Source organism: Talaromyces proteolyticus, assembly GCF_021365285.1.
Source record: "Talaromyces proteolyticus strain PMI_201 chromosome Unknown BGW36scaffold_7, whole genome shotgun sequence".
NCBI lineage: Eukaryota > Fungi > Ascomycota > Eurotiomycetes > Eurotiales > Trichocomaceae > Talaromyces > Talaromyces proteolyticus.
Window position 1 is genome coordinate 915149 of NW_025764283.1, and position 24897 is coordinate 940045.

The 24897-nt window shown below is 45.4% G+C and overlaps 9 protein-coding genes across 9 annotated transcripts; 5 read left to right on the forward strand and 4 right to left on the reverse strand.

Moving 5' to 3' along the window:
• Nucleotides 1-3047: 3047 nt before the first annotated feature.
• BGW36DRAFT_428231 (uncharacterized protein) lies at nucleotides 3048-4289 on the forward strand (the record flags this gene model as incomplete). Its single annotated transcript, XM_046220519.1, has 2 exons — nucleotides 3048-3093; nucleotides 3277-4289. 2 exons carry the CDS (start codon nucleotides 3048-3050, stop codon nucleotides 4287-4289), a joined length of 1059 nt encoding a protein of 352 aa, XP_046071149.1.
• Nucleotides 4290-5672: 1383 nt separating this feature from the next.
• BGW36DRAFT_297223 (cytochrome P450) lies at nucleotides 5673-7655 on the reverse strand (the record flags this gene model as incomplete). The annotated part of the gene is made up of 7 exons (XM_046211337.1): nucleotides 5673-6051; nucleotides 6146-6417; nucleotides 6472-6710; nucleotides 6785-6934; nucleotides 6999-7195; nucleotides 7260-7392; nucleotides 7469-7655. 7 exons carry the CDS (start codon nucleotides 7653-7655, stop codon nucleotides 5673-5675), a joined length of 1557 nt encoding a protein of 518 aa, XP_046071150.1.
• A 1142-nt stretch (nucleotides 7656-8797) lies between these two features.
• BGW36DRAFT_451378 (uncharacterized protein) lies at nucleotides 8798-10371 on the reverse strand (the record flags this gene model as incomplete). The annotated part of the gene is made up of 1 exon (XM_046221821.1): nucleotides 8798-10371. The coding sequence occupies exon 1, from the start codon at nucleotides 10343-10345 to the stop codon at nucleotides 8798-8800; it is 1548 nt and encodes a 515-aa protein (XP_046071151.1). The 5' UTR covers nucleotides 10346-10371.
• Nucleotides 10372-11596: 1225 nt separating this feature from the next.
• On the forward strand, nucleotides 11597-13440 carry BGW36DRAFT_321211 (general substrate transporter; the record flags this gene model as incomplete). The annotated part of the gene is made up of 4 exons (XM_046212650.1): nucleotides 11597-12559; nucleotides 12587-12918; nucleotides 12974-13073; nucleotides 13188-13440. The coding sequence occupies 4 exons, from the start codon at nucleotides 11597-11599 to the stop codon at nucleotides 13359-13361; spliced, it is 1569 nt and encodes a 522-aa protein (XP_046071152.1). The 3' UTR covers nucleotides 13362-13440.
• A 663-nt stretch (nucleotides 13441-14103) lies between these two features.
• BGW36DRAFT_428235 (uncharacterized protein) lies at nucleotides 14104-15084 on the forward strand (the record flags this gene model as incomplete). The annotated part of the gene is made up of 2 exons (XM_046220520.1): nucleotides 14104-14350; nucleotides 14600-15084. 2 exons carry the CDS (start codon nucleotides 14104-14106, stop codon nucleotides 15082-15084), a joined length of 732 nt encoding a protein of 243 aa, XP_046071153.1.
• An 853-nt stretch (nucleotides 15085-15937) lies between these two features.
• On the forward strand, nucleotides 15938-17996 carry BGW36DRAFT_397825 (FAD dependent oxidoreductase; the record flags this gene model as incomplete). Its single annotated transcript, XM_046218334.1, has 12 exons — nucleotides 15938-16149; nucleotides 16203-16434; nucleotides 16503-16640; nucleotides 16691-16865; nucleotides 16913-17078; nucleotides 17136-17209; nucleotides 17306-17309; nucleotides 17344-17479; nucleotides 17527-17559; nucleotides 17607-17665; nucleotides 17711-17747; nucleotides 17805-17996. The coding sequence occupies 12 exons, from the start codon at nucleotides 15938-15940 to the stop codon at nucleotides 17994-17996; spliced, it is 1458 nt and encodes a 485-aa protein (XP_046071154.1).
• Nucleotides 17997-18226: 230 nt separating this feature from the next.
• On the reverse strand, nucleotides 18227-20530 carry BGW36DRAFT_342851 (fungal-specific transcription factor domain-containing protein). Its single transcript, XM_046213137.1, has 7 exons — nucleotides 20401-20530; nucleotides 20307-20355; nucleotides 19689-20257; nucleotides 19589-19639; nucleotides 19414-19535; nucleotides 19164-19362; nucleotides 18227-19112 (listed from the first exon to the last, which is right to left on the reverse strand). Exons 1-7 carry the CDS (start codon nucleotides 20503-20505, stop codon nucleotides 18258-18260), a joined length of 1950 nt encoding a protein of 649 aa, XP_046071155.1. The 5' UTR covers nucleotides 20506-20530; the 3' UTR covers nucleotides 18227-18257.
• A 180-nt stretch (nucleotides 20531-20710) lies between these two features.
• Nucleotides 20711-22822, forward strand: BGW36DRAFT_342854 (general substrate transporter). The gene is made up of 3 exons (XM_046213138.1): nucleotides 20711-21032; nucleotides 21085-22167; nucleotides 22223-22822. Exons 1-3 carry the CDS (start codon nucleotides 20894-20896, stop codon nucleotides 22597-22599), a joined length of 1599 nt encoding a protein of 532 aa, XP_046071156.1. The 5' UTR covers nucleotides 20711-20893; the 3' UTR covers nucleotides 22600-22822.
• On the reverse strand, nucleotides 22729-23319 carry BGW36DRAFT_428239 (uncharacterized protein; the record flags this gene model as incomplete). Its single annotated transcript, XM_046220521.1, has 1 exon — nucleotides 22729-23319. The coding sequence occupies one exon, from the start codon at nucleotides 23317-23319 to the stop codon at nucleotides 22729-22731; it is 591 nt and encodes a 196-aa protein (XP_046071157.1).
• Between the last annotated feature and the right edge of the window lie 1578 nt (nucleotides 23320-24897).

Sequence of the window (24897 nt, forward strand, 5' to 3'; positions counted from 1 at the left end):
TCTACATGGTCTCTAATTTGGCTTTTAGAATGGTTCAGAATAGGGAATTGGGGGAAGTTGAAAGATTAGAGTTACCTTTGGAGAGAATTAAAAATTTAAGAATACTTCCTAGGACTAGCTAGGGCTAGGGAGCCTTAGAATCATCTATGCAAAAAATTAACATGCGGTGTTAGAAAAAACACCAATAATGTCTGTGCAAATGATTTGGAACTAAGTACCGTTCGACTTTTAAAGCGTCCATCAACGCCAAACCGCCCACTAAGTTTCTAGCAGCTGGATGCCGGGAAGATCCTAGCCCGCCCCTAGACTATATAGCAGTTAGGTGCTAGCGGACGCCGGAAGGTGGAGGTATGTACGGCCCACCTCTCCCGCCTCCCATGGACCCTGAACCTTGAATCGAGAATCCTGATCGCGTATCCGTATTTGTGTAGGGGGCTATGGGGGGGCTTGTAGGGGCTGATGCCCCTCCTCGTGGACAAACGTGTGGACATCATCTGCTGGTAACAGACTATTCGGAGCAGTCACCAACATGCAAGATATTTAGCCACTTCTATCAATACAATGACAATGATAAATTACGTACATTCTGACAAATGCGGGGCCGTATTAAAGCTGTAGTAGTTTACATCTCATATTCTATTGTGCTGTCATTATAGCGTATGGTTTTGAGTTTTCAGAATAAATCAGTTAGAGAGTGGCGACTTAAAAGCAATTTTATGTATCTCAATTTCTGACTCCGGATGGCAACAACATACAACATTAAACTGCTCAAAACTAATATAATCTACGGTACTGTTAATTGGAACGGTCTGCAGGCTGGGAAAATCACTCAGGAGTCGATATCCCGAGCATATCATATTCGACCTCAACCGATCTAGTCAATTGGCTCTACGCACTGCATAGACCATTATCTAGCAAAAGGTAGTTTCAAACATTATCTAAGCTTAATTGTTGTAAATGTTAATCTCTCATATAAGATTAAATTATATATCTTAAAATTAAAAATGTATATCTTAGGATGGGAACTGGGGACTGAAATATTAAGTTACTCTATTCATATTACGGCATATATTGCTTCTAAAAGTAAATTTGACATCAGCATCAGAACCAAATCGACTATGGAGTCGAGCCCAAACCACCTTACATTCTTTATATAAAGCCTTATATCTAAACCAAGCCTCGCTGGCTGTGCATAGCCTTCGATCCAGAGCCAGGTAGACCTCAGGCCCTCGTGTATAGTCTGTCCAGATACCCGTGCACCGGGAAATCTACCACGTGCACTTTAAGTTTAATTATTGCCGAATCCTGTGATTTACAGGGATATTTAATATCACAAGAAGTTTATATGAGTTGGCTGTAGTCCGGAATCAAGGTACAAGGCGCGAGGTATGTTGAATCTCTCCATCCTTGACTCTGAGCACTAAGATAAAATACCCGCAAGAATATGCGATTCACGCAGTTCCTCCTCGAGGCCCCTAAAAAGCTTTAGAGCAGTCCAAATGACCCACCCCGTGGTTGCTTGTTCGTACACACGAGAACTCAATTCCCGCAAACTTCCATATTAAGGACCTTCGAATGCAATCATGAAGATAGTGTTCCCATTTAGTGATTAGATCTGAAAGATCGACTTTTGAGGAAATCTGGACTATAGGCACGGGCAGACCATAAGCAACCTGTCCTGGGCATAATCATATAGCGCCGGGGAAAATGACGAGCTACCCGCCAATGAAGAGAACACGCTCATGAGGCGAATGCCAGTCATAAGGATGAGATAGTATAGAATTTATAGTGAGGTGGATAGATATTTGAATATAGCGCTGAAAATTAAATACGCTAAGAATGGGGCTACATGTATACAAGAAGAAGGAGGGGTATATTATTTCCTTACCCAAGAGGGCATTCGTTACCCCTTTATAGGAAAAGTGTTGCGCATACAGTAAGTTTTTCGAGTCCATATTCAAACACTCGCCACCTGCGTCTAAAGATTTATTAATAGCCTATATCCTGTATTGCTAAACTTGCATGATACTTTTCAAGGTTGGCGCCGTAAACATAATAGCTTACTAAGTTACTTACAGGTGGTTTTGTCAGTGAGGAACTTCGGGCCGGGAATTTTCGTTATTTCTTAGTCCCACAGCCCGCTAGGGTCGAGGCGTCCTGCACCTTGGCAGATTGGGTGTTAGTTATAAGAGGCACTATCGTAAGTTTCCGCACGTTAAAGGAACAAAAGGGTCCAATTCGCTCAGAAACGGCTCCGCTCAGTAATACTAAAGCTAGTGCTTTCTAAAGGAATATCTAGCTTCCATTTTATAGATCGGTTGAGAGCAGATTAATTGTAGATCTCAACTCAAAGTAACTTCGAACCGAAGGTGTCAGCATCGCGCCATTACTGTGTGTTAGTGGAGCCAGCGGTACAATGCTGAGCACATTTTGTTCTGACAATTCACCGGTGTGGGACTATGCTGAAGAAAATAAATTGGCAGTAAGATGTGTATTTATTATACTTCCATAGATAAATAAATAAATGATTACTCTAATTGTCTGATTTATTACGATCTCTTGCATTTCTGGGGTTCTAGCCTCTTAAGTCTCCTTACAGAGCAGATCTGCCAATCTCTTCCATGAGCTTTAAGGGCTTAGCCCTTCCATTCTTATTCTATACATCAATTAGTCTGCAGGTATGTTAATGATATGGCTCATTGTTTTATCGAGGCTTGTTTGACCCTGATCTTTAAGTAACATCGCTGTACTGCCGGCCTAGTTACTTTGGAAGGCGTGAGTTATCCCTTTGTACTCACTGTATAGATGTGAGATATTGAACTTATTGCCCAGGCTGCTCCTTTGCCTTTGACTTGCACCAATTCCACCATTGAACGCCGGACGATTGCAAATTCTGTATTGCTTGTCGTGGATAACAAACATTAATATTATGATGGGAATAAAGTATCAAGCATGATTGCAGAGCTTTATCACACAAAGAGCGGTTATATAAGGAGGCGCATAGATCGACGAACCGACATGAGACCCAACCGGGAAGCTTGTGACCGATGTCACTCTATAAAGACTCGCTGTGTGAGGACAGAACTCTCAGAAGTATGCATTCGATGCGAGAGGCTTGGAGCTTCATGCCATTATAGCCCAGCAGGCCGAACAGGACGGCCACTGGGAAGCCAAAAGAAAAATGTTAAAAAAAATCAAGCTAAAGGCCAGAAAAGCCTCGGTCGTGAAGGCAAGTCTTTCCCTGATGGCCATGGAGTTTGAATCTAACTACCTTAGTCACAGAAGGAGAACTTCGCAGACATGACAAAGTTACTTCAATTGGAGAAGCTGATCAGGCAATCACGTTTGACAGTCGCCAAAATAGCCTATTTTCAGACGTAGACTTCTATGGTCTGTTTTCATACACAGAGAATGACTCGTTGTCTACGTTCCTGGTGGATGATCTGGTGCGAGAAGACCACTTCGCGCCATCTGTTTCTGCGAGCGTGGAGTCTTATACAGGATTGCCCTGCACGCATCTGCCTCCCGCTCAATCATCTCAAGATGGCATTCAAACAGCACCTAAATTAGCGTCAACTCCTTTTATGGGATTAGAATCTGTGAATATCCTTCAAAAGCTTGTCAACATTCAGTTGCGCCTGACAAATTTGGTTCAATCACTATCGACTAGCTCAAACATCCCCGAAAATATTGAGGATGTTTATCGCATCATTGAAGCGTTGACTTGCGTCTTGGACGAGCTTAATGGCGGGGACTCGGTATGTCGACAGCGACCATCATCGCCTTCGAATGGAGCAGCCGTTCTGCTTTTCTCTAGTTGCTATTATAGCCTAATAGAAGCATGTGGGCACTTTGTTCACATGCTACAGCTAGATTTACAAGGATCACGAAAGTCCAGTGCTTCATGTGATAATCTGTCCAGCCCTATATGGTGTACAGGTCCACAATCTGATAATCCGGAAAGTGCATTGTCCATTAGCGTTGGAGCGTTTCGACTAGCAATGCCTAGAAGAGCCCTGGCTGAAATCAACTTGCACCTGGTCAAGCAGACCCTGCAAAACTTGCGAAGTTCTATGCAACGGTCTGGCTATAATAGCTTTACTGGGCTGCGGCCAATTTCACGAGCCAGAACCCCGGTGAGTATCGAGGAGAATGGGGACTTGCCACATACGGACTCAGTCAACTCGAATTCACTGGCTGGTCTAGTGGAAACAGCTCTTTACGATCTAAAACAAAGAGAGAAAGAGCTCTTCGATGTACTCGAAATGGCGAGCAGAAGTGACGAATAGGTGGATAAATTTGGACGTTGCACAAAACATCATCCAATTCATGATATTTTCATAAGCAATGGCAAATTGTGTCTTCCGGCAGATTAGTGTCTTAACATAGCGTTTTATGATAGTGAGAAACATCACTAGTCAAGCGTCAGCAGTACGTGTCGTCAGCACTGACGCCATAGATCAGCGCCAATGTGTCGAAGTTTTACCACAGTGCCATCAACAGCAAACCCTTTATAGCTCGGGAAACCCTTAGTTCGTATTTTATCAGGGCCAATGTGACAATCAAGTTCGCATTTGCAGCTGGTTGGTTCGACAGTGGAAAGCGCCTCCGCCACAAACCCATTACGTACTACTCACAACGAGGTAGTTGGAGACTTGGGGACTGGAGCAGAAGGAGCGATGTAAATGCCGATTTCGGCGCAAGCAGGATCTGGAAGCAGGTCTTCTCGTTTACCTTGGCCTGCTAACAGAGTCTCTCCGGAGAACTAACACTAGGGCTTATCATTCGCTATAATATAGCGTATTTAGCTTGTTTTTTAAACGTGCACGTTCTAGGTGGCTATATTAATCACTCTAGCAATAGAACGAATATTTGGCTAGTAAGGGACAATTTTCATGCCAAGTACCCTAAATACGCTAACTCCGACATGCATCACGATTCACAGCGAAGTATGGCAGTCGCACTATTTACTACGGCACTAAAAGGGTTGGCTTTTAATAGATTAGGTATTTTTTAATTCATATTTTATTTGATAATATCTTATGATCACCATGTACCAATGACCAAAGGCCATAGAATTCCCGCAATGACGAGCAGTAAGGCGGCCATGCCCACATCTAGGACAGGGTTTTCAGGGCCGTTAGGCCGAACAATATCATGCTCGCTACATATACGATCCTATAGAATTGCAATAAAATGGAAATTGAAATTTGGCCGTATGGACGCTTACTTGCAGTGAGACCGAGCTTATGAACAACACCCAGCACGAACAATGAGAACAACTCGCCGAAGTAGCCTCTAAAATTTTTCACCCAACAATGAATATTGAATACCAGAAGTTAATGAGTAAGATATAGAAGGAAGCTATCGTTAGATTTTATAGCTGAATGTTATTTGTATTGTCACGTTTGCTGATAATCAACGAAGCAGTTATTCATGTAAACGAGATCAACTTTTCTTGAAAGCTGGAGGACTATCTACTGGCACTACATGTATGTTAGAGTCCTGGTATTATATAGTGAAGGACATGGATCATAGAGTCAACTATCTATAGAGTTGGCATCTTTTGCTATTAGCTCAGGATCAAATTGCTTTGCCCTTGTTAATATGTAATTGTATGAATGATGGCTTTGCCCTTTGACATGAAATCGTAAAATCCTCGATGATTGGAACTAGTAAGTGACATTTTCCAAGACTTTTCCATGGCCCTCTTCCCAAGGATAATCTTTTTCCATTGATCGAATTAGGCTTTCATGTTGAGGGGATCGTGGTTTGACGATACACTCAAATGGCTCAGGCCGGCTTATGGTCCCCGGAGTGAAGCGGTATGTAGTATCATCTTTTGTGCTAATTTTAAACACGGCGAGAGTCTGTGCAATATTGATGTACAGTGCGTTCTCGCCCAAGATACGTCCCGGACAAACCCGGCGTCCAAAACCAAACACATATTTGCGCGGGTCTGGTTCCGGCCTGTGGACATCGTCAGGAAGATATCGCTCCGGCTTGAAAGCCTCAGGATCACTATAGACATCTGGGTTATGCGTAAATTGCCTGTTTCGCCAGGGTGTTGTTAGATGAAGACAAAGACAACATAATTGGAAGGAAAAGTTTTTGGCTCTTCATCTGCTTTCTTCGATGTACTTACCAAACGTTTGCCAACATCATGGAGCCTTTGGGGATGAAGTATCCTTGATACAAATCATCCTCTTCACTTACATGCGCAAGGGGGATTGGCGATATAGGATGCCACCTCAAAACCTCTCGCACTAATGCCTCAATGTATGGCAACTTCGCACGATCAGATACCGTAGGCAGCCGATGATGGCCAATCTGGAGATCAATTTCTTCTTGAGCCTTTTGCTGAACCTCTGGAAACATGCCCATAGCCAAGAAGAAACACTGCATAGACCCAACAATCTAAATACTATTAACAAAACCTGTCGCGTAACAAGATGGGCGAAGAGGACTTACCGTATCTCCAGCTCCTCCAAACAGTGCCGAAGCAGACCATTGGTTTATCGAGATCACATCTGGACTGGTTTCTCCTGCCTTTATCAGTCTTGCAGTGAACGAAGTTTCGTCAGCTCCTTGGTTTATTTGATGTTTGACGAAGGCATAAGGCTTTATATTCATATCTGTCATTAGCGGACGCCATTTCTTTGCGAGTTTCTTAAAGCCCATTCCTGGAACCCATTCGGGCACAAATTTAACTAAGCCTCGTTAGTTGTGTTTTCGTAAAGCAACCTGTAAGAAAATGGATCGCCATGGGTGAAGGGTCACTCACGAAATGGAATTAAGTCCACAACAAATGCCCCTGGGACAGTGGCGTGCGCAAAGATGTCCATGGCTTTTTCGACTAGGTCAATGAGAGGATCATCTGTGAACGGCTCTGCAATATATCCATACAGAATTCTTAATGCTAATGAGCCTGCGCCTCTGCATGACTAACGAGTAAGTAACAGATGACTTAAATATAGCCTAAAAGTAAACGGGTGAACTCGACTTTTTTATGTGATCCATGATGCCTGCAGGGTCATCTAGGAGCCGTAGCAGGAAGTGTGCAGCCTCAATCTCTTGAGACTTGTCGTAGTTTGCTGCCGTCGACTGGGAGCCAATTTCACGGCCCATAACCTTGCGAGTGTTTCGAAAACGATTATCGTGTGGCAATAGTCCGAGGCTGTGCTCCCAACCTAACCTACACGAGCTTATGAGCCTGGTGAACGGCAGAATGAAGTTGAGAGGCTACCATCTTGACGCACATTTCGCCAGCAAAAACCCGTCGTGGCCGCGTTGAGTACTTCATGGACCGCTTCTCTAAAATGTCTATCGCAATTTGAGCGTCGTTGATAATTACCATGGTCTGACCCATTACCGTAACCGAGCTGATTGGTCCTATCGCACCAGAAATGCCACTGATGAGTATATTTTTGGGCAGATTGGAGTAAGGAGAACAGAAAAAATCACGAACCGTATAGATCTTTATGCTTTGCCCAGTGGTGAGCCTCTATCTCACCCGGTTTAGGTAAATCGTACATGTTTCCGACTAAAGGGAGACCTTTTGGGCCCGGCGGCCGAGGATAGCGGCCAGCATTTTTGAATGACCTGTACAGGCAGATTGCAATGACGGTAATGAAGCAGATGCTTATGTGGAACATGGGTGGCCAAAGGGTTATCATTGTCGCAATTGCTAGCTAGGGCGTGGGGTATGTCGCTTGAACGAGAGAGAGCGATCTTTATTTGTAGGTAATTGTGAGGCAAGGTATCTTACATCAAGGCTACCGTTTATTAAGTTATTCAACGCTTTAACCAACATGAATGCTGGTTCTCCTTGGCTGTTTATAATTTTTCATTTTTTTCTAGCCCCGTAACCATGATCGTCGGTGGGTTATAAGTGAGATTGTAGCTTAAGAAAAACCCTCCGGTTCTCTTCAATTGTAAAAGGGCTAGGCCTGGTTCGTATTTAGTTGCATTCTCTAGTTAAATTATTGGACTAGAAAGGCCGAGGAGTTCTAGTCCTTATTTACCCTGTTGGTTCTGAGAGATTTTGAAAATTTAATGCAGCCTGAGCCTTGGTTGAAAAATTCCGAGGTGAAAAGTAATCTCCATATCCACCGATTTGGTTGATGCCTGCAGAAAAAGGTCATTGTTCCCAGCTGTGACTTCTAGATAGAGCGACTTGAAATTAGGTTCAGCTCACTCATAGAGGTTAAAAGTAATCGATTTCTGTAATGTTTGCAAATTTGGAGTACTTCCAAGAATGGCGAATCACCCTATTTGTTGGTGTAAATGGTAATATTAGAGTAATTGCGCAAAAGGAGACCCCCCCTTCAACGCTACATACGCAGCTATAAGTATGTACAAAGATAGATATCTAATTTCTATGAAATATTTATTCCTTTATTTCTTCTCTTGACGTTTCATAATAACCGACACCAACTCTACAAAAGCTTGATAGCCCAGTTAATAATACTCAATCAACTCCTGGGATTCCATTCTCTTCTCGAATGGAGGAAGCAAGGTTACCGAATATTATATATTATCTCAAGTGGCGAGATTCGGGCAGAATTGGTTGTGAACATCATTAGTCTCCAATGATTTTCGTGAACTAGAAGTTATTCTGAATGCTGTCAACATTTTAGAGTCTCCCTGAAACCATTTTTGTGCGAGCATTCTTATTGTTGTCATGAAGCTCTTAGAGAGTATGCTGCCTCGGACGGAAAGCGGCGCAGTGTTGCTAATCTGAAGGCGAGTCAAGTGGTAATGAACGGTAGTTCCCTCCTCTCTGTAAATTTCGAAATCAAGATGCTTTCTGATCGAATAGAAGCTTCTGTTGAGAGACCTTCCAAAATTCTTCACTATTTAGAGCTTCAAAAAACCTCTCGGCAGCACGACCGTCTCCGTAGTGGACGTTTCTTGAGTACTTCCCACCCCAATTTTCTGCAAGGCATCCAAGAATGCCTTCCCTATCGTTAGGGCTGAAGTTGAACAAACCATCGGTTGGTGGGGCTCGTCCTTGTTGACGACTTCCGATGTTGAGACATAGTTTTCCTAACGCTGGTGCTGAAGTGACAACTACGCTGCTGTTTCCTGCAACACATCCAGCTTCTTTCAGAAGAACAATGTAATCATTAAACTCAAAATTTGGGGCAACACAAACACGGTTCTTGGGTAGGGCATCAAGTACTTCTTGAACCTTCTCCGTTCCTTTATCGTTGTTTGGTCTAGGAATGACAAAGTTTCGCCCAGAATCCAACAGTGCCCCATAGAAGTTCTTTGCTTGTTCTCCGGACGACTCGCTTTCCGCTGAGTTAGTGTGAAAAGGAGCAATTCCGAACTCCTTGAAGGGGATGCTGTACTTCCGCAACACATCGTCAATGGAAATTGCACTGGGTCTCAGGAAAACGTCGAGATCCGGGGATCCGATAGGAAAAATTGTCCCGATCCTTTGACCAGATGCGATGAGGCGATCAGCAGCATCTTGGCTGCTTGGAAAGTGGTAATCAGCGATCGCCGTGATTGCATATCGGTTCTTGTTATCATCGCCACCGGTAAGTTCTCCACCTTCAACGTGTCCGAGTCGACATCGAGATAGGTGGGCAGCATCGGCTGCTGCTTTTGCTTCGAGCCGATCCCCATGCACAATTAGAAGATCGTAGTCGAATTGTTGAAGCAATTGGAACGTCGCTCCCATTGTAGCCGTGGCATTCTCGATCTCGCTGTCGCCAGGAGCCCATGTCTGTCTGGTAAAAACGCCGAATTTTCTGTTCTTCACGATCTCTTCGTAGGTTGAACCATACTCTTTGACCATGTGCATACCTGTGATGAAAATATCTACGTCGAAACCATTGTCTACCAAGATATCGGCCAGGGGGTGAAGCTTGACCCAATCAGCTCTGGTGTTGGAGGAGAAAGCTATACGTCTCCTTTTCTTCGTGATTGGGCTGAGCTTTTCAATCAAGATGTCTTTGTCGCTCTCCTGGGTCAAGACTACATCTGCCACAGCGTTGACGTCCGCAGTATCTGCTGTATTCGCGTGCACATGGTGCCTCACATCGCCCAGCTTCACACGCTGGCCGCTGATCTTGACTTGACCGTTCTTGTGCTTGATTAATAAGAGGCTCCCTCCTCTCTTGCCCTTCTTGTAAATGCTTTTACGACGACCTACTCGACCGGCCCCAGCCTGAAGCACCCAAGTCCGATCTTCAGAGACTTCGCGCTCTTTCTGGCCTTCACTCTCGTCTGAATAGCTTCTGTTATCCACGTTTAAATCCACATTCTCCTCGCCGCCTGACTTTCCACTAGGGCGGCTCCAATTTTCTATAATTGCCTCTTTTGGTACCAACATATCGGGTACCGGCTTTTCGTAATAACAGGATTCCAGAGCAATTCACCGTTTAGATCAATTGATATCATAGAAAGTGGACCGCATTTTAGCTTTGGACGTTGATAAAGAAAAAGGCTTGATATACGAGATAAGGCGACTTAAATACATCTTAGGTTATATTTCCCCCTTTTGATAGATTGCGTGAGATAACTGAACAGAACACGAAACATGAACGGCGTGTTATTCACTTTTACCATACTAGAAAAGGGCCGGATTTTTCACTGGCATTGAAGCACGGATAAGTCGGCACGGAGGCTTTTGGACAGTTGTAAGCTTGACGGTTTGCGTCAGTTCTGGTCAATATTGTCGACGTGCAAATTCACGAGACTGGGCTCGGCAGAAATTCCAAAGGCCAACTTGACTGCGGGCTCCGTGAAGGAGATAGTCTTCCCTCAGAAAAATTAAGAGAGTTCTAGAGACTTGTACGTATAGAGAAACGCCGCCAAGCCGGGGCTTTTAGCGGGGCCTGTAGCGGCAACTTGCGGCGGCTTTGGCGGGGCCTCTCTGCAGGCCCTTTGGCGGGGTCGCCCAGCGTTGGCGTGCCCTGAGAGCTGGGAGCTGAGAGCCTAGAGCCCAGAGCCCAGAGGTGACCCCATCACCGGAAACAGTCAAGCGCTGGGAACAAAGAAATAGTTGGAATCTTTCATATCTTCGGAATCACAATGCTGGCAATCCTCTTTTATAGGCAACCTCCTTTAAAAGCAATAACTCGCTGTTAGAAACTGAGCATCGTGTCAAATTGATTCCATACAGATCCCAAAACCTGGGTGTAGGGCTGAACACTAGTTTTTTCTCTACCCTAGAAACCCCAAAGAAATTCCCTTTATCAAAAGGTAGCATGGAACCCGTCGACTAGCCTAATCAAGTAGTCTATTAACTAATTAAGTATTAGTTTGTTTTTATAACTCCGTACAATCTGATCATCTTATGTCATCCATTTATGATGGATAATAATGTGACTTAATCTGGCGTAATTGCAACCCCTCCCTACAAATAAGCAACCCAACACGGCTTCAAGGATACCTGCCTATAGGCGGGGTTTACTACCAGCAATGCACTATACGTTTGTTGGACTAGGTAGTTGTAAGCTTGGGGCCAGCTTCGCTTCCCTCCCACTTGCTGTTAGCAAACATGAGCCTTTTCTTTAAAACTCCGCCAGCTACAAATTCAAGTATCACATTATAGAGCATCAACGACAAACTACACATCGCGATGCTGAAAAGGTCAAGAACAGGCTCCTGGATGCCCGCCTGGGTTCCAGAGTCAACAACTATCGTCGCGGTTCTGCTTCTCCTCTGCTCCATGTCCCAGACTACCACTAATGGTTGCGACGGCACCATGCTCAACGGCTTCAACATTCTGCCGTCGTATAACAACTACTTCAAACTGACTAATGCCACGAAGGGTCTCAACACCGCTTCTATATTTATCGGTGGCTTTTTTGGCCTTTTCTGGTCCGGGATGATAGCTGACCGCCTTGGCAGGCGCCTTGCTATTTTCTGGGGCTCATTGGTTACCATTGTCGGCATCATTCTGCAGACCGCCGCGCAGCACATCGCCATGTTTGTCATCGCGAGGGTTGTTCTCGGCTGGGGATTTGCCATTAGCGGTGTCGCTAGTGCGGTCTATCTCTCCGAGACTTTCCCAACCCGCTGGAGAGCCTGGGGCGTTGGGTTGCTGAATAACACTTATTACATAGGCGCCTTCTTTGCTGCCCTGGTAACGCTTGGAAGCAGCCATTTGGAGTCGACATGGGCGTGGCGCACGCCATCTTTGTTCCAGGCGAGCTTTTCCGTTTTTAGCATCATGCTCCTACCGTTTCTTCCTGAGTCTCCTAGGTGGCTTATTGCGCAAGGTCTGTACGAAGAGGCGCGTATAGCTGTTGCGCAAACAAATTCCAACGGAAATATTACGGACCCGGTGTCCACAGCAGTATACAAGCAAATCGTCGATACAATTGAATGGGAAAAGAAGCAAGGCCGGACCATGAGTATCAAGGAAATATTCAAAACACCAACATCTCGCAAGCGCGCTCTTATTGGGGGCTCTGTGGGCCCTTTCTCGTGCATTGCAGGCAATATCATTGCGTCCTACTATCTGGGAGCCGAACTTGAAACTGCAGGCATTACCGACTCCAATTCCCAGCTGAAGGCGGTAAGTATTTCCCCGCTAGCAGTGATATACATATTCTCATGAGAATAGAACGTCGTATTGAACGTGTGGTGCTTCTTTTGCTCTCTCATCGGTACTCAGCTCTCAGCATCATGGGGTCGAAAGCCTACAGCCTTACTGTCTCAGGGACTTCTCATAATCTGTCTGTTTATTATCGGCGGCTTGGCTAAATTGAACGCGGACAACCCTTCTGGTGCGTCTCAGAGCCTAATATATGGTAATGTTGCGGTTATGTTCTTGTTTCAAGGATTCTATTCCATTGCATGGACACCGCTGCTCTATCTTTACCCCCCGGAAGTTATGAACTATGCAATTAGAGCGAACGGCCTTGCATTGTCAACTCTTGGATTGAATGGTCTTGCGTAAGTTCAACTTTAAACCATATTTTTAGCGGTGCTTATACTGATATGACTATAGGGTATTTCTAGTGTTTCTCATGCCAATCGGTATCGGGAACATTGGGTGGAAGATGTACATGATCAACGGCGGATGGGACATTATCACGTTTATCATCATTGTAAGTGCCTGTGCTAGTGCCTGTGCATCATATTCTCTTTCACTTTTCCCATCTTAAAAAAGTACGCGGAAAACGAAAGAGTTATATAAGATGGAGTAAAGCTAATATTGGCAGGCTGTATTCTGGGTCGAGACCAAGGGCAAGAGCTTGGAGGAAATTGACGCTCTCTTCGGGGAGAAACACTCTACTATCAATAATGTAGAGGAAGTGCGCAAGGGCATAGAAAAGGTGGATGTCGGCCAAGTCGATCAACAATTACAAGAGGAGATCGAAACTAAGAACGTATAACAGGATATATAGAGTAAAAGTTATTAGTCATGGAGTTTTATACTTCGAAGTTGTTCTCGTAGACAGGAAGATATTAGAGAAAAATGTTTCATATATGTGTAAGCTTCAAATGATCTTGCTAAATCTTCTAATTTGTGCTATAGAGGATATTGTGTCTTTTCAAGGGCTAAGAAGGCTCCTTATTTTAAGAACTATACCTATCCAATGCATGTATTAGCTGAGATGATTCTTGGTGCATGTAAGGAGACGCTTTGAGGTCTGTCTTAATTATTGATATTTGGATTTTTAAGATTATGGTTTGGCACTGCCGAATCCTGTCAAGAAGGGGCGGGGTTTTACGTACCTTCAATACGCAAAGCCGCCGTTTTAGGGCTAGACGCATAAGCACGTAAAATCGCTTTTTCAAGGTTTGAACTATTGGGGCTGAAGTAAATACTAGAAGTTCTGCAGAATGATACTCGTACACTAATTGATGCTATATAAAATGTTTATATAGCTTCTTCTTCTACCGCGAAATAATTGCGATTCTCCCTAGAAATACAATTCGTCTCGATCTCTTTTTATTATTCATGGCTTACCTGGGTTTAAGAATGCAACAGTAGAGCACTACGACATCATTGAACTTGACCCTCGAGGAATTGGCTTGAGTACTCCGGTCAGATGCGATCCTGATCTCTATAACGAACGCGTATCACTTTTTCCAACTAACGAATTGGAATTTGAGGAGTTGGTGAATGCAAACATGGCCTTGGGTGAAAGTTGTCGTAACAAGACTGGCAAATTATTCTTCCGCCTTGACACCACCAGCGCCGCGCATGACCTCGAAGCCGTTCGCGTCGCACTCGGGGAGAATCATTTGAACTGGCTGGGACTCTCCTACGGAACTATGCTCGGCGCAGCGTATGCAGAATTATACCTCGAAAATGTTGGCGTCATGGTTCTAGACGGCAACGTGGACCACTCACTAAGCGAAACAAGTGCCTTGCATGGTGATGTGTAGACATACGAAGATACACTCAACCAATTTTTCGACTGGTGCAATATCACTGCTACAGAAGAAGAATGCCCACTGAAATGCGAGAACCTTCCACAAATATTCGATAATCTGGTTGCACAAGCCGATATCTCGCCGATTCCGGCTCCTGGGTGCAAAGGAAACTAGAGTACTTGCCGAACAACTGTAACGGGGGAGGATATCCGGACTAATATCTAGGGCAATGGATATCTGACATTCGTAGATGCCCAGCCCGGGGTTTCGAATTCTGGGTTGTCAACTCTAGCTCAGACACTTAAGGAGACAATTGCAGGTAACGCAACGGGGCTCTCTTCTACCCTTGCCACTAGTGAGACAGACTCAGCATTTCCAGGGATTGCAATCGGGTGCTTGGATTGGTACCACAACGCAACTACCTTGGCCGATGTGATATACAAGGGGCAACTTGCGAACCACCTTGCACCGTATATCAAAGGCGCAAGCCAGACTTACCGGTATCAGACCGCCTGTATCGGGTGGCCTGCGCCGGTGAAGAACCCTAATCATGCTCTTAACCAAAAAGCAATGGCGAAAGCACCACCTGTGGTCATGGTTAATTCCTATTATTACCCAGAGGCGAGCTATGTATGGGCAGAGGATCTAAGGAACCAGATCCCATCGACTATTCTACTTACTAGGAACGGAAGTGGACATACTAGCTACTCCCTCCGGGAGAAGCCTCGGCACTGATCGATGATTTTCTTGCTAATGGAACGCTTCCGGCTCTAAATACTGTGGTGAACTCGTGATTTTCCACTTGGTACTATGCTTATATAATAGGGCCAGTTGGAGTATTGATGTACAGACTTTTGTGCTATTAGGACTGTTATTTTTTTTTAGGAGGTTTGAATATATACGTTTTATTAATGATAGACAAGCACAAGTATTTCACGTATTTACTTTAGCGTATCAATAACAGAACTATTTTAAAGATACGAAAATCTCCAGGATAAACTGCAACGATTTACAATTCAGCACCCCATTCTCATCATCCCTGTTTCCTCTTCTAAAACTCAGAGGTCTATCAGTTGTCGAGCCAGGTGAAAGGCCCTAGGAGCAGGAATTGATTAAGCCAGATAGTGTAGATTATCAGCGGGATTGAGCGGGATACTTAAGCACATGATAAAGCTAGACCGACTATATGTTTCAATATTCTATTATTTTAGTAGGTATAAAAAGAACTTTGAAATAAGGCAGAAGAAATACAATCCGGAGACTCTTACATGTCAGTGATGGCGCCTTCGCTAGAGGACAAGGGCAACCCTACCCGGACAACAAAAACCAGTTACTCGTGAAGGATAGCTAAGTTATTACGACACCATAAACCTAATAATGCCCACTGATCCATCTCGGATACTTCCGAGTCCACGGCAGGTATACCTCTCCCCGAAGGTCGGGAGAACCCGAGGGACCAATTGGGTCCGTACAGCTCCAGTGGACCATTGAAGGAATATATTAACAAGGAGTTCTCCAGGCAATCAATTCATGTGGGATTCAATTTTTCTTAGTTTACAATTTCACTCTTTACCATTATTGTCTCAATATGCTCTCTCAAGACTCCAAAATCATCATTGTCGGCGGTGGTGTATTCGGGCTGAGCACATCGCTCTGGCTCGCCCGCGCGGGCTACAAGAACATCACAATCTATGATCGCTGTGCATTTGACAAGAGCTTTTACAACCCATTAAACGGCTGCGATGGTGCTTCGGCCGATATCAACAAGGTATTTCGCATGGCGTATGCGGATCAGGTCGAGTTAGCCTTCCCACCAAGTCTGATGGATTGTTTGGATAACTGATCTATCGTAGATATCAACAGCTTGCCATTGAGGCAAGAGACATCTGGCAGGCATGGACCGATAAGATCATGGCGAGTTCGCCATCCGAGCTCCCTGATGGACTTACTCCAGAGGATAAACTGCTACATGTCTGCGGAAGTTATTTCCTTGGTGAAGGGACGGTACTTCGGGACTACTACAGAGATAGTCTGGTGACAATGGAGAAGACGGCGCCTGAGTTTCGCAAAATGCAGTTCCTCAAGGTGGGAAAGGTGGGTGATTTGATCGACTGCTTCGGCCTTAGGGATGAACTAGCTGACCCTTGCGGCAGGACAACGGCGAGGAAGAAGCACGACTGAGGAAGATTAGCGAAAAGTGGGTGGAAAAATACCACGCCATTGATGGTATTAACAATGGCAACACCAATGGCTTTATTGACATTCAGGCGGGAATTACCATTGCAGACAAGGTGGGCCACTTTTCTCACATCCAATGCTACAGGTTCGCTGATAGAAACAGGCCTGTGTCTACACCAGGTTCCTTTGCGAACAAGCCGGCGTCAATTTCGTCCTTGGAGACCCCCAGGGCAAGCTGTCTAGCCTCATTGTTGAAGACAAGGGTGTGCAGAAGAGAGTCAAGGGCATCAAGACCTACGACGGCCTCTCTCACTTCGGCGACCTGGTCATTGTAGCTGGTCAGACTTCAAATTCCTGCATCAATCTATTAACTGACAACTTTTAGCTGGCAGCTGGACTGCATCAATTATTCCTGAGGCCCATCACACAGTTGAGGCGACAGCCGGCACAGTCATGTTCATTGATATCCCCAAGGAGAGACAGGACTTGTGGAAGAAGTTCCATCCTGACAACTATCCCGTATGGTCCTATCGCAAGGGTGATGGAGATAAGTGAGTTATTGTCAGGATTTTTTGTGTGGAGATAATATGTGTGTTAACGACCAACAGCTACTATCAAGGAGGTGGCTTTCCAATCTCGAAAGAAGGCCGACTTAAGTTTGGTTTTCGTGGGCGCAAGGCAGGTTGACCCGGTTCTCTTAAATGGCATGAGCTAATGCTGGAAAAGTTCACCAATTACCAAGACCACCCTACACAGCGTTATCTGTAAGTTTTTGAAGCTTCGTAATAACTATGATACAAGTTGACGACAGTGCAGTCGCATTTCTACCCCGCGAACCAAGTATAGCAAACAGCCGATTGACACCGTTCCACTATATGGCCTCTCGCGCATGAAGGAGGTTATTGCGCAGGGATTCCCCGAGTTGGTGGAATTTGGATTTACAGACAGTCGGGTAAATAACACCAATTAGTGTACGGTTACATACTAACTTGGGCTCAGTTATGCTGGTATACAGACAGCCCAGACAATAACGTATATTTGCCTTCCACATAACCCTTAAATTAACTGACTTCTCCTAGTATGTCGTCGACTACGTACCTAACTATTCAGATTCCCTCTTCATTTGTACGGGGGGCTCGTAAGTCCTCATCTCCAAACCCAGAATACCAGCTAAAGTCTATAGTGGCCATGCCTTCAAGTTCCTACCGATTCTAGGCAAGGTAAGTATTTCTCACTCACAAACCCTAGATATTTGGGGTTTAATTTTGTCGCAATAGCATATCAAGAATCAGCTAGAGCGAGTTCCAGATCAGTTCACTGCAGCATGGAAGTGGCGCGTCGCAGAGGAAGGAAAACCAAACAACGGGCTACTTGAAGGCGAAGAAGGTCCTAGAGAGATGTCCAGGGTTGAGATGGCCGACCGTGAGTTTTTCATTTGTCTTTTACATTGCTCGGCTGATCGACTGTAGGTTGTGACTTCAAGATGAAACCTTTCAGTGGAAGTGAGAATACTGCGGTAACTGATATCACGAGTCAAGTATCCCGACTATAATAACAGAGGAATACTCACAGTTTCTAAATACGTACTTATCGCTGCGTCCAAATATTGAATACTTTCGTTGTGACTGACCCTACACCGGGCTGCAAGCCGAGGGTGACAGATCATGGAAGATTACAGGACAAAATGTAAATTGCATATAGAATTGATAATAATCTTCATCATGAAACAATCAACTAGATACATCATAAGTCATAAATTCATCGATAAATCCCGCTAGAAGCTCCTCCATTTCATCCGACATGCCCGTGTTTGCAATATCTGCCATCCACTGGGTCAGCGTTTCCTGATCAGTTGGATCCGCAGAAGCCCTGGGATATGACGAGGTATGCACTCCGTTATTTCTGTTTACAATCATGGTCATAGTACGGTTTGCAAGCGTCTCAAATAAATCTCGATACGGTGCTGCCTCCTCCCAAGCCTGAGCAATCACCACAAGCACCATGGTTGCGTCCGTGCAGGTCCTGCTCACGTCGTCGTATTGAATGGTGTCACGGATCCCTGGAGCGGTCCACAGGCAGTGTAGGTACACGAGTCCTGCAAAAAATATACAGCGGAGCGTCCCCCAGGTATGTCTGATAGGAGTGCCGACATACAGGCGCCGGTACTGCGTGCAGATATCCTTGGCGGCTTTTATGCAGTCTGAGAATATAGTATTGGCGGAGTCTCTGCCTTCTGCTAATTCAGTCCGGTAGAGAAGGAGGACCGTGTAGTTATAGTTGAGCTCGTACCAAGCTCTCGTAGCGAATATAGAGAGCGTGCGGCCAGTTCGGGGTATAACCTGCGGAGCCGAGGCTAGCCACTCATCGAGCTCGGCACGAAGCTCTTCTATTCGAGACCTGTAGGTAACGTCATTTGCATTAGCTAGTGCGTTTTCTGAATATAAAGAGTGATGTATGCGAGCCCATAGGCACCGAAGTCGAAAAACATGTATGGCAGTCGACATGCTGGTTGGGGGATTATTGGGTGACCTAGGGGTGCCTTGGAGGGTATCGGTAATGAGTGAATCATTAAAGTCCATTGGAAACTAGGAATTCTCGATTAGAAAATAATTATTCTAGGTTTACAAGGCGCATACCTCAGCGCTGACTTCGTGCAGCGGCAGTGACAGTGGCCGGCCGAGCCACAGCGAGACCATACACTCTATGCCATAGGCACACCAAAAAGTTCGTCTTCGTATTTGGAGATGGATATCATTGCCCAGCGGACCAAGGAGCTTGTTCTTGCGGTGGTAGCCGAGTTCGATGCATTGGCGCAAAGCGAGGCCAGTTACCTTCCTGCAGAGGTTAGACTATAATATCAACGAAGGACGTGTATACATTTCTAACCACAGTGATGGGCCGATAGGAGACCTCAGAGAGTACATGGCGTAACATAGGAGGGCTTGTATTGTCTCTAGGTTATCCAAAGAGAGCACGTCCGAATATAGCTGGGCCGAAGTATAAAGTTGCTAAGCCATTAATTGGGCCTGGTTGCTTTGGTCTCGTTGCAGTTCATTCTCACCTCTGCTAAAGATTGATAATTAGGGAATAGAAGAGCCCCAACGGCATATACCTGAATAAATATTGAGCATGAATCAATCGTAGACGGAAGAAGTACCTACCATGTTCACAAAGAATAAAGGAAGAGAGTTGAGACTCGAGTTGGGAACCTCGTGTGACTGCGTAGCAAGCGTCTTTTCCCAAAGCCTAAACGTCGGCTCGTGAAGAAATGGATACTGAGGCTGAATATTCGCAAAGTATGCATTGCTAAGTGTGAATGCCAGTTCTTCATCCGGCAAAAAGGACATGTACGGCGAAGGAGCCCGTCTGGTCAGCAGACCAAGTAGAGGCTTCGACCTCTCCGGCAGATGGCGACATAAAGACGAGTTGATTATGTGTGAAAAGGCAAATGTGGATGAAGAGCCTAGATACTGTGGCTCTGTCTGGGTGCTTCTAACATCCAAGATTCTGGCTTGGAGAGAGAGATCTGTCGTCCCGTCCCCCTCATCGGAAATCAACGTGCCGTGTCGACTGCTCCCTTGCTGCCTTTCTGGAGTTGGAAGAGAAGATGAAGAACCCCCAACCAGAGAAATTTGATTTCCATCTTCGAGAAAAGCGACACGTGCTTCCAATGTCTCTAGATAGTTTCGCGGCCGATGTTGCTTTGTCTCGGGGTCTTCGAAGAGACAAGCTAACGACTTGATGAGCAGCAGAGAAAAAAGAAAACAAGAACAACATACTCAATGACAGACGAGAGCAGTTGGCACATGCCGGCGTCTGATCGTCACACTGCTCCCATTAGCGACTACATTACGCCGTGTCCAGATAGCATACCTTGAGCTTCTTCTCCTTGCAGCTCACACACGCACGGTGTGTTCTACGCCCGACCCGCCGACGTGCGTGCCGCACGCGGCTCCTACTGTCCCTGCTCTGCTCCATTACGTCTTGCTGAGGTGAAACCGATTAGGTATTGGCAAGACCTCGAGGGATGCAAGAGAGGGGGTCGCCTGGAGCAATCTGGGTATCCATCTGTGTGGGGAAAACAATGAATCGCGCCACTTCCGACTGGCTGCTCGTATTCTTCCGAGATTCCATTATCCCCCGGAAATGTCCGGTGTTAATTATTATCTCCCCAGTTTTCAGTTGAATCTTTATGCTTTGTTGGCGACCTACTCGTGATATGGACCACAACTGCAGAGATAAGCGGGCTGGGTGATCAGACCTAGCTTCCAGCGAGTATATATGTGACATGGGGTTCCCCTCAACCTAAGTAACAACCAACGCAACCTCCTGTCTAGAGAATCTAGCACAAATTGATCATAAAGGAATGGCATTTCAAACCATCGTTTATCGGTCACCCCTAGCTACATATGCTCGCTCCATCCGCAATGCGCCTCGACAAGTCATCTGCAATGGCAATTTGGTCTTCACTGCGCTGATCTTGGCCTTAAGCGCTGTTCCCCTGAGTAAGTACTCGTTACCACTTCCCTGGACTTGCTGACATTGAAAACTGTCTAGCATGGGACCAAGGCTCATCGTCCGTCATCTCCCTTCTCCCTGGCTTCCAGCACCATTTTGGTATCAGCTCCGGCACTACACCAAGTGACATCAAGACGTTCGTTTCCATCGTCTACATCGGCTACGCTATCGGCGCTGTCTTGTCTTTCTTCATCAATGACCGCATCGGCCGCTTATGGTCCTACCGCCTATATATTTTCGTCTGGATCGTCGGCCAAATAACCGCCGCTCTCGCCCCTAGCTTGACGGGTTTATGGGCCTCACGCATCGTCTCAGGTATGGGTCTAGGCTCGCTCAGCGTTATCGGACCAATGACTCTTGTGGAAATCGCGCCAAGTGAGACCCGTGGCCTTCTAACCTCGTGGTTTGTGGTTGCCATGGCTATATCATCTTTCACGGCCATCTTCTGCGTTTATGGCGTTTATCTCCATCTACCGCCTAGCAACCTGCAGTTCCAAATCGTGTGGTTTGCCCCTGCTATCTTCATGTTCCTCTGTGCCATCTCCAGCTTCTTTATCTGCGAGTCCCCTCGATGGCTTTTGATGGTCAATAGACGAGAAGAAGCCGTCAAAGCTCTCGTCCGTCTTCGCGGTTTGCCCATTGATCATCCCCGTGTGCTGGCAGAACTGTCCGAAATTGAAACAGCGTTGGAACAAACCGGAACCAGATCCAGTAACATTCTGGTCTTGCTCAGGGCGATGTTTACGGTACGTTCTAATCTGCGTCGTCTGCAACTGAGTCTCATCTCCTACGCTTTCGCACAACTATCTGGGGCCAACTCTATCACATCTTACTTTGTTCCTATTATGAAGCTGTTAGGTGTTGGGGGTGGAAACGTGGAGAGCATGTTTCTTAGTGGAATGTACTCCTTCAGCAAACTCTGGTTCCTTCTGTTTGCTTCATTCTTCTTGGTTGATGGTCTTGGTCGTCGACGGTCACTTTTCCTCGGCATCACGGTGCAGATGCTTTCACACATTTACATTGCCGTCTTCATCAAATACGTCCAGCAGGGACCCGTGTCCAACAGAGCATCCCAAGCGGCCATCGCGGCCGTTTTCATCCATGCATTTGGATACGCCGTGGGTGAGTTGCGTATTACTAAACCCCTTTATCCTAACCTAACCGTTTCTGTTAATAGGCTTGTTTATTCTTCCTTACGTCTTTGGCGGCGAATTGTGGCCCAATCGCCTCCGGACTCTCGGCGGCGCACTGGGACAGACCTTCCATTGGTTGTTCATCTACGCCATGTCCTACAGCCTCCCGGAGCTCCTTGCCTCGACCAACAACTGGGGAGCATTTCTGTTCTTTGCCGGTTTTTGCTTTCTGGCACTGGTGTACGTGTTCTTCATGGTGCCTGATACAACGGGCATAAGTGTTGAACAAATCGATGAGATTTTCAACAGATCATGGTTCACTGCGTACAAGCACACGAATCGACTAGGGAACGTGGAAGGTGTTGAAGACATTCCAAATGAGACTTCCAGGATTGAAACCAGAATTGCAGATAAGGAGTAAAATTAAGCACATCGTGACATCTAGAGCGAGAATATGATATAACTTCTACTTGCCTAATATAAATGTATGAAAGCATATTAAAATGAGATAGAAAAGAAATCCAATACTCTCCCTCGCTCTCTTTAACCCCTACCATACAAGGAGCAAAATACCGTTCATCATCACTATCAGTCCCATGCCTACAAGAAAAGGAACTGTATTCACCATCTGCGCCGCACCACCTTGACCAGAAGACGTCGATCTAGACGTAGTTACAGTCGCATTAAGTTCAGTCGTCGCTGTCGCTGTCGCTGTCGCCGTCGTCATAACCGAGGTCGTAGTCGCTGTCGTACTAGACACACGATCGGAGTAATCCGCCGCTGTGACGGGTACTTTCGTGATACACGAAGACGTCGTGGTAGTCGAGTCGCTTCCAGAAGAGAAACAGAACGGGAAGCAAAGATCTCGTTTCTCGTCTCTTTTTTTGTTATCGTGGGTATTGCCGCCGACACAGCAGTATTGAATATCACCGATGCTTTCGGCTGTACCGGGGCAGCAGACTTCATAGGTCTGACCAAGTGTGACTTGGGTAATTGATTGGGAGCCAGAGGAGCAGGAGTCGCGTTGCTGTTGGTTTGAGGGGTTTAATTTCAGCGGGTATAAGACATTAGTGTTGGTAGTTACCTCGATTCCATGCACCACGGTACTTAGGGCTAGGAGTGTGATTGTGAGCGATTTCATGGCTAAGGTGTCGTTTAATATCTATCTCAGTGGTATTTAATATGGTAAGTAGAAGACTGTCCCATTGGCAAGAATAATATTCAAAGAAGTCATTGATTTGTTTATATACCCTCTTGTATACTTGTATCACCAATACTGGCGTTATCTCCCAATGCAAGTCATAAAATCAAAAGGAGGCCGAGATGCGAAATTATATCAGACTCAGCTCCGGCTTCTTTATTAAATTAGCCACCTCAGATACGATATTGCCATATTGATTGAATTATATAAAAATAGAAAATATTCAAATCACTAAAAATTGTCTACGTATTGGTCACTGTTCAGTTGCGCGTTGCCGATTTTCGCAAACCGGTATGAATTCGGCTTAGCTTCAGCAAAATTTCACTTTTAGTCTGCGAAAGGGTAATTTTATATATTTTATAATGGCTAGAAGGTGGCTTACGTGAGGTATTGTTATTAATATTTAAACTGCTGCACTCGCAAAAGAGCTCAAATCCGGCTGGTGCTGCACGTGTTAATCCGAGCCCTACCCTTCCACTTCCTTGACACCTGCTAGGGTTATTTACTAGTATATACTTTCATATGCCAGCAATATCATATAATGTATTTGAAGTACATTGCAATTATTCATACCCCAATTGATTAATTGAGATTTACACGATTGTCAACTCCTCTTATTTATCGAATGTTCTGCTTAACAATTTGGACATTGATAAGATCCATGCATGCCATCCCTTATCAACAAGTGTGACCAGTCAACTATTGATTTTCGATATATATGTCGATGAAAGCACGCGACACGCCCACGTTTCTTGCCTAATTGAATACAAAACAAAACCCTAAACCTAATTGGCCCCTCTATGCCATCCGAAACGGCACGCGCATAGATTAATACTCTTGATGACACGGAGTCGCTCGGCTAGACCGTGCGGGGGCTATATCTGAGAGTATGAGACTAATCATTCATGCGTTGTTGATTTATGCGTTTGTACGTATGGTATCAGCCCCGGCTGGCTGTCTATTATCATTATCTAAGAAACTAACATTGAGCGATTGCTATGAAACGTGTAATAGAGGAAGGGAAGGGTGTATGGACAAAAATAATCGACCACAAAGGAAAAAGAGTACAATGTTCAGATAGAACACTGAAACTTAAAAAGGCTCCTTGTGAACCTCGGCTTGTATCTCTTTTCTTCTACTCCATAGTATGCCGAAGTAACTAATGGCTAATTAAAAGCCGAACCGGACCAAACTACTAAGAAATCAGGATACGTAGTATGACAACTGAGATTGATCGCTGTAGACAAGTTCCATGGTCGGATTCATCCCGTCTACATGGTAGCTTCAGCCTGGGTACCTACCCCGGCAACAGTCGCCGATGTTAGTATAGAGTCTACACAGTAGACAGTAGACGCAGCCTAAAAGCAAGCCGTCTAAACAACGTAATGTTGTTAGTATATTGCAGGGTTAGCCAGGAACGCGATCGTTGGCTAAAGACAAGTACGAGGCGATTACGACAGCACGGCTACGAAGGAACAAAGATGGATCAAAATAGGCATTAATATTTGCGTCCAATCA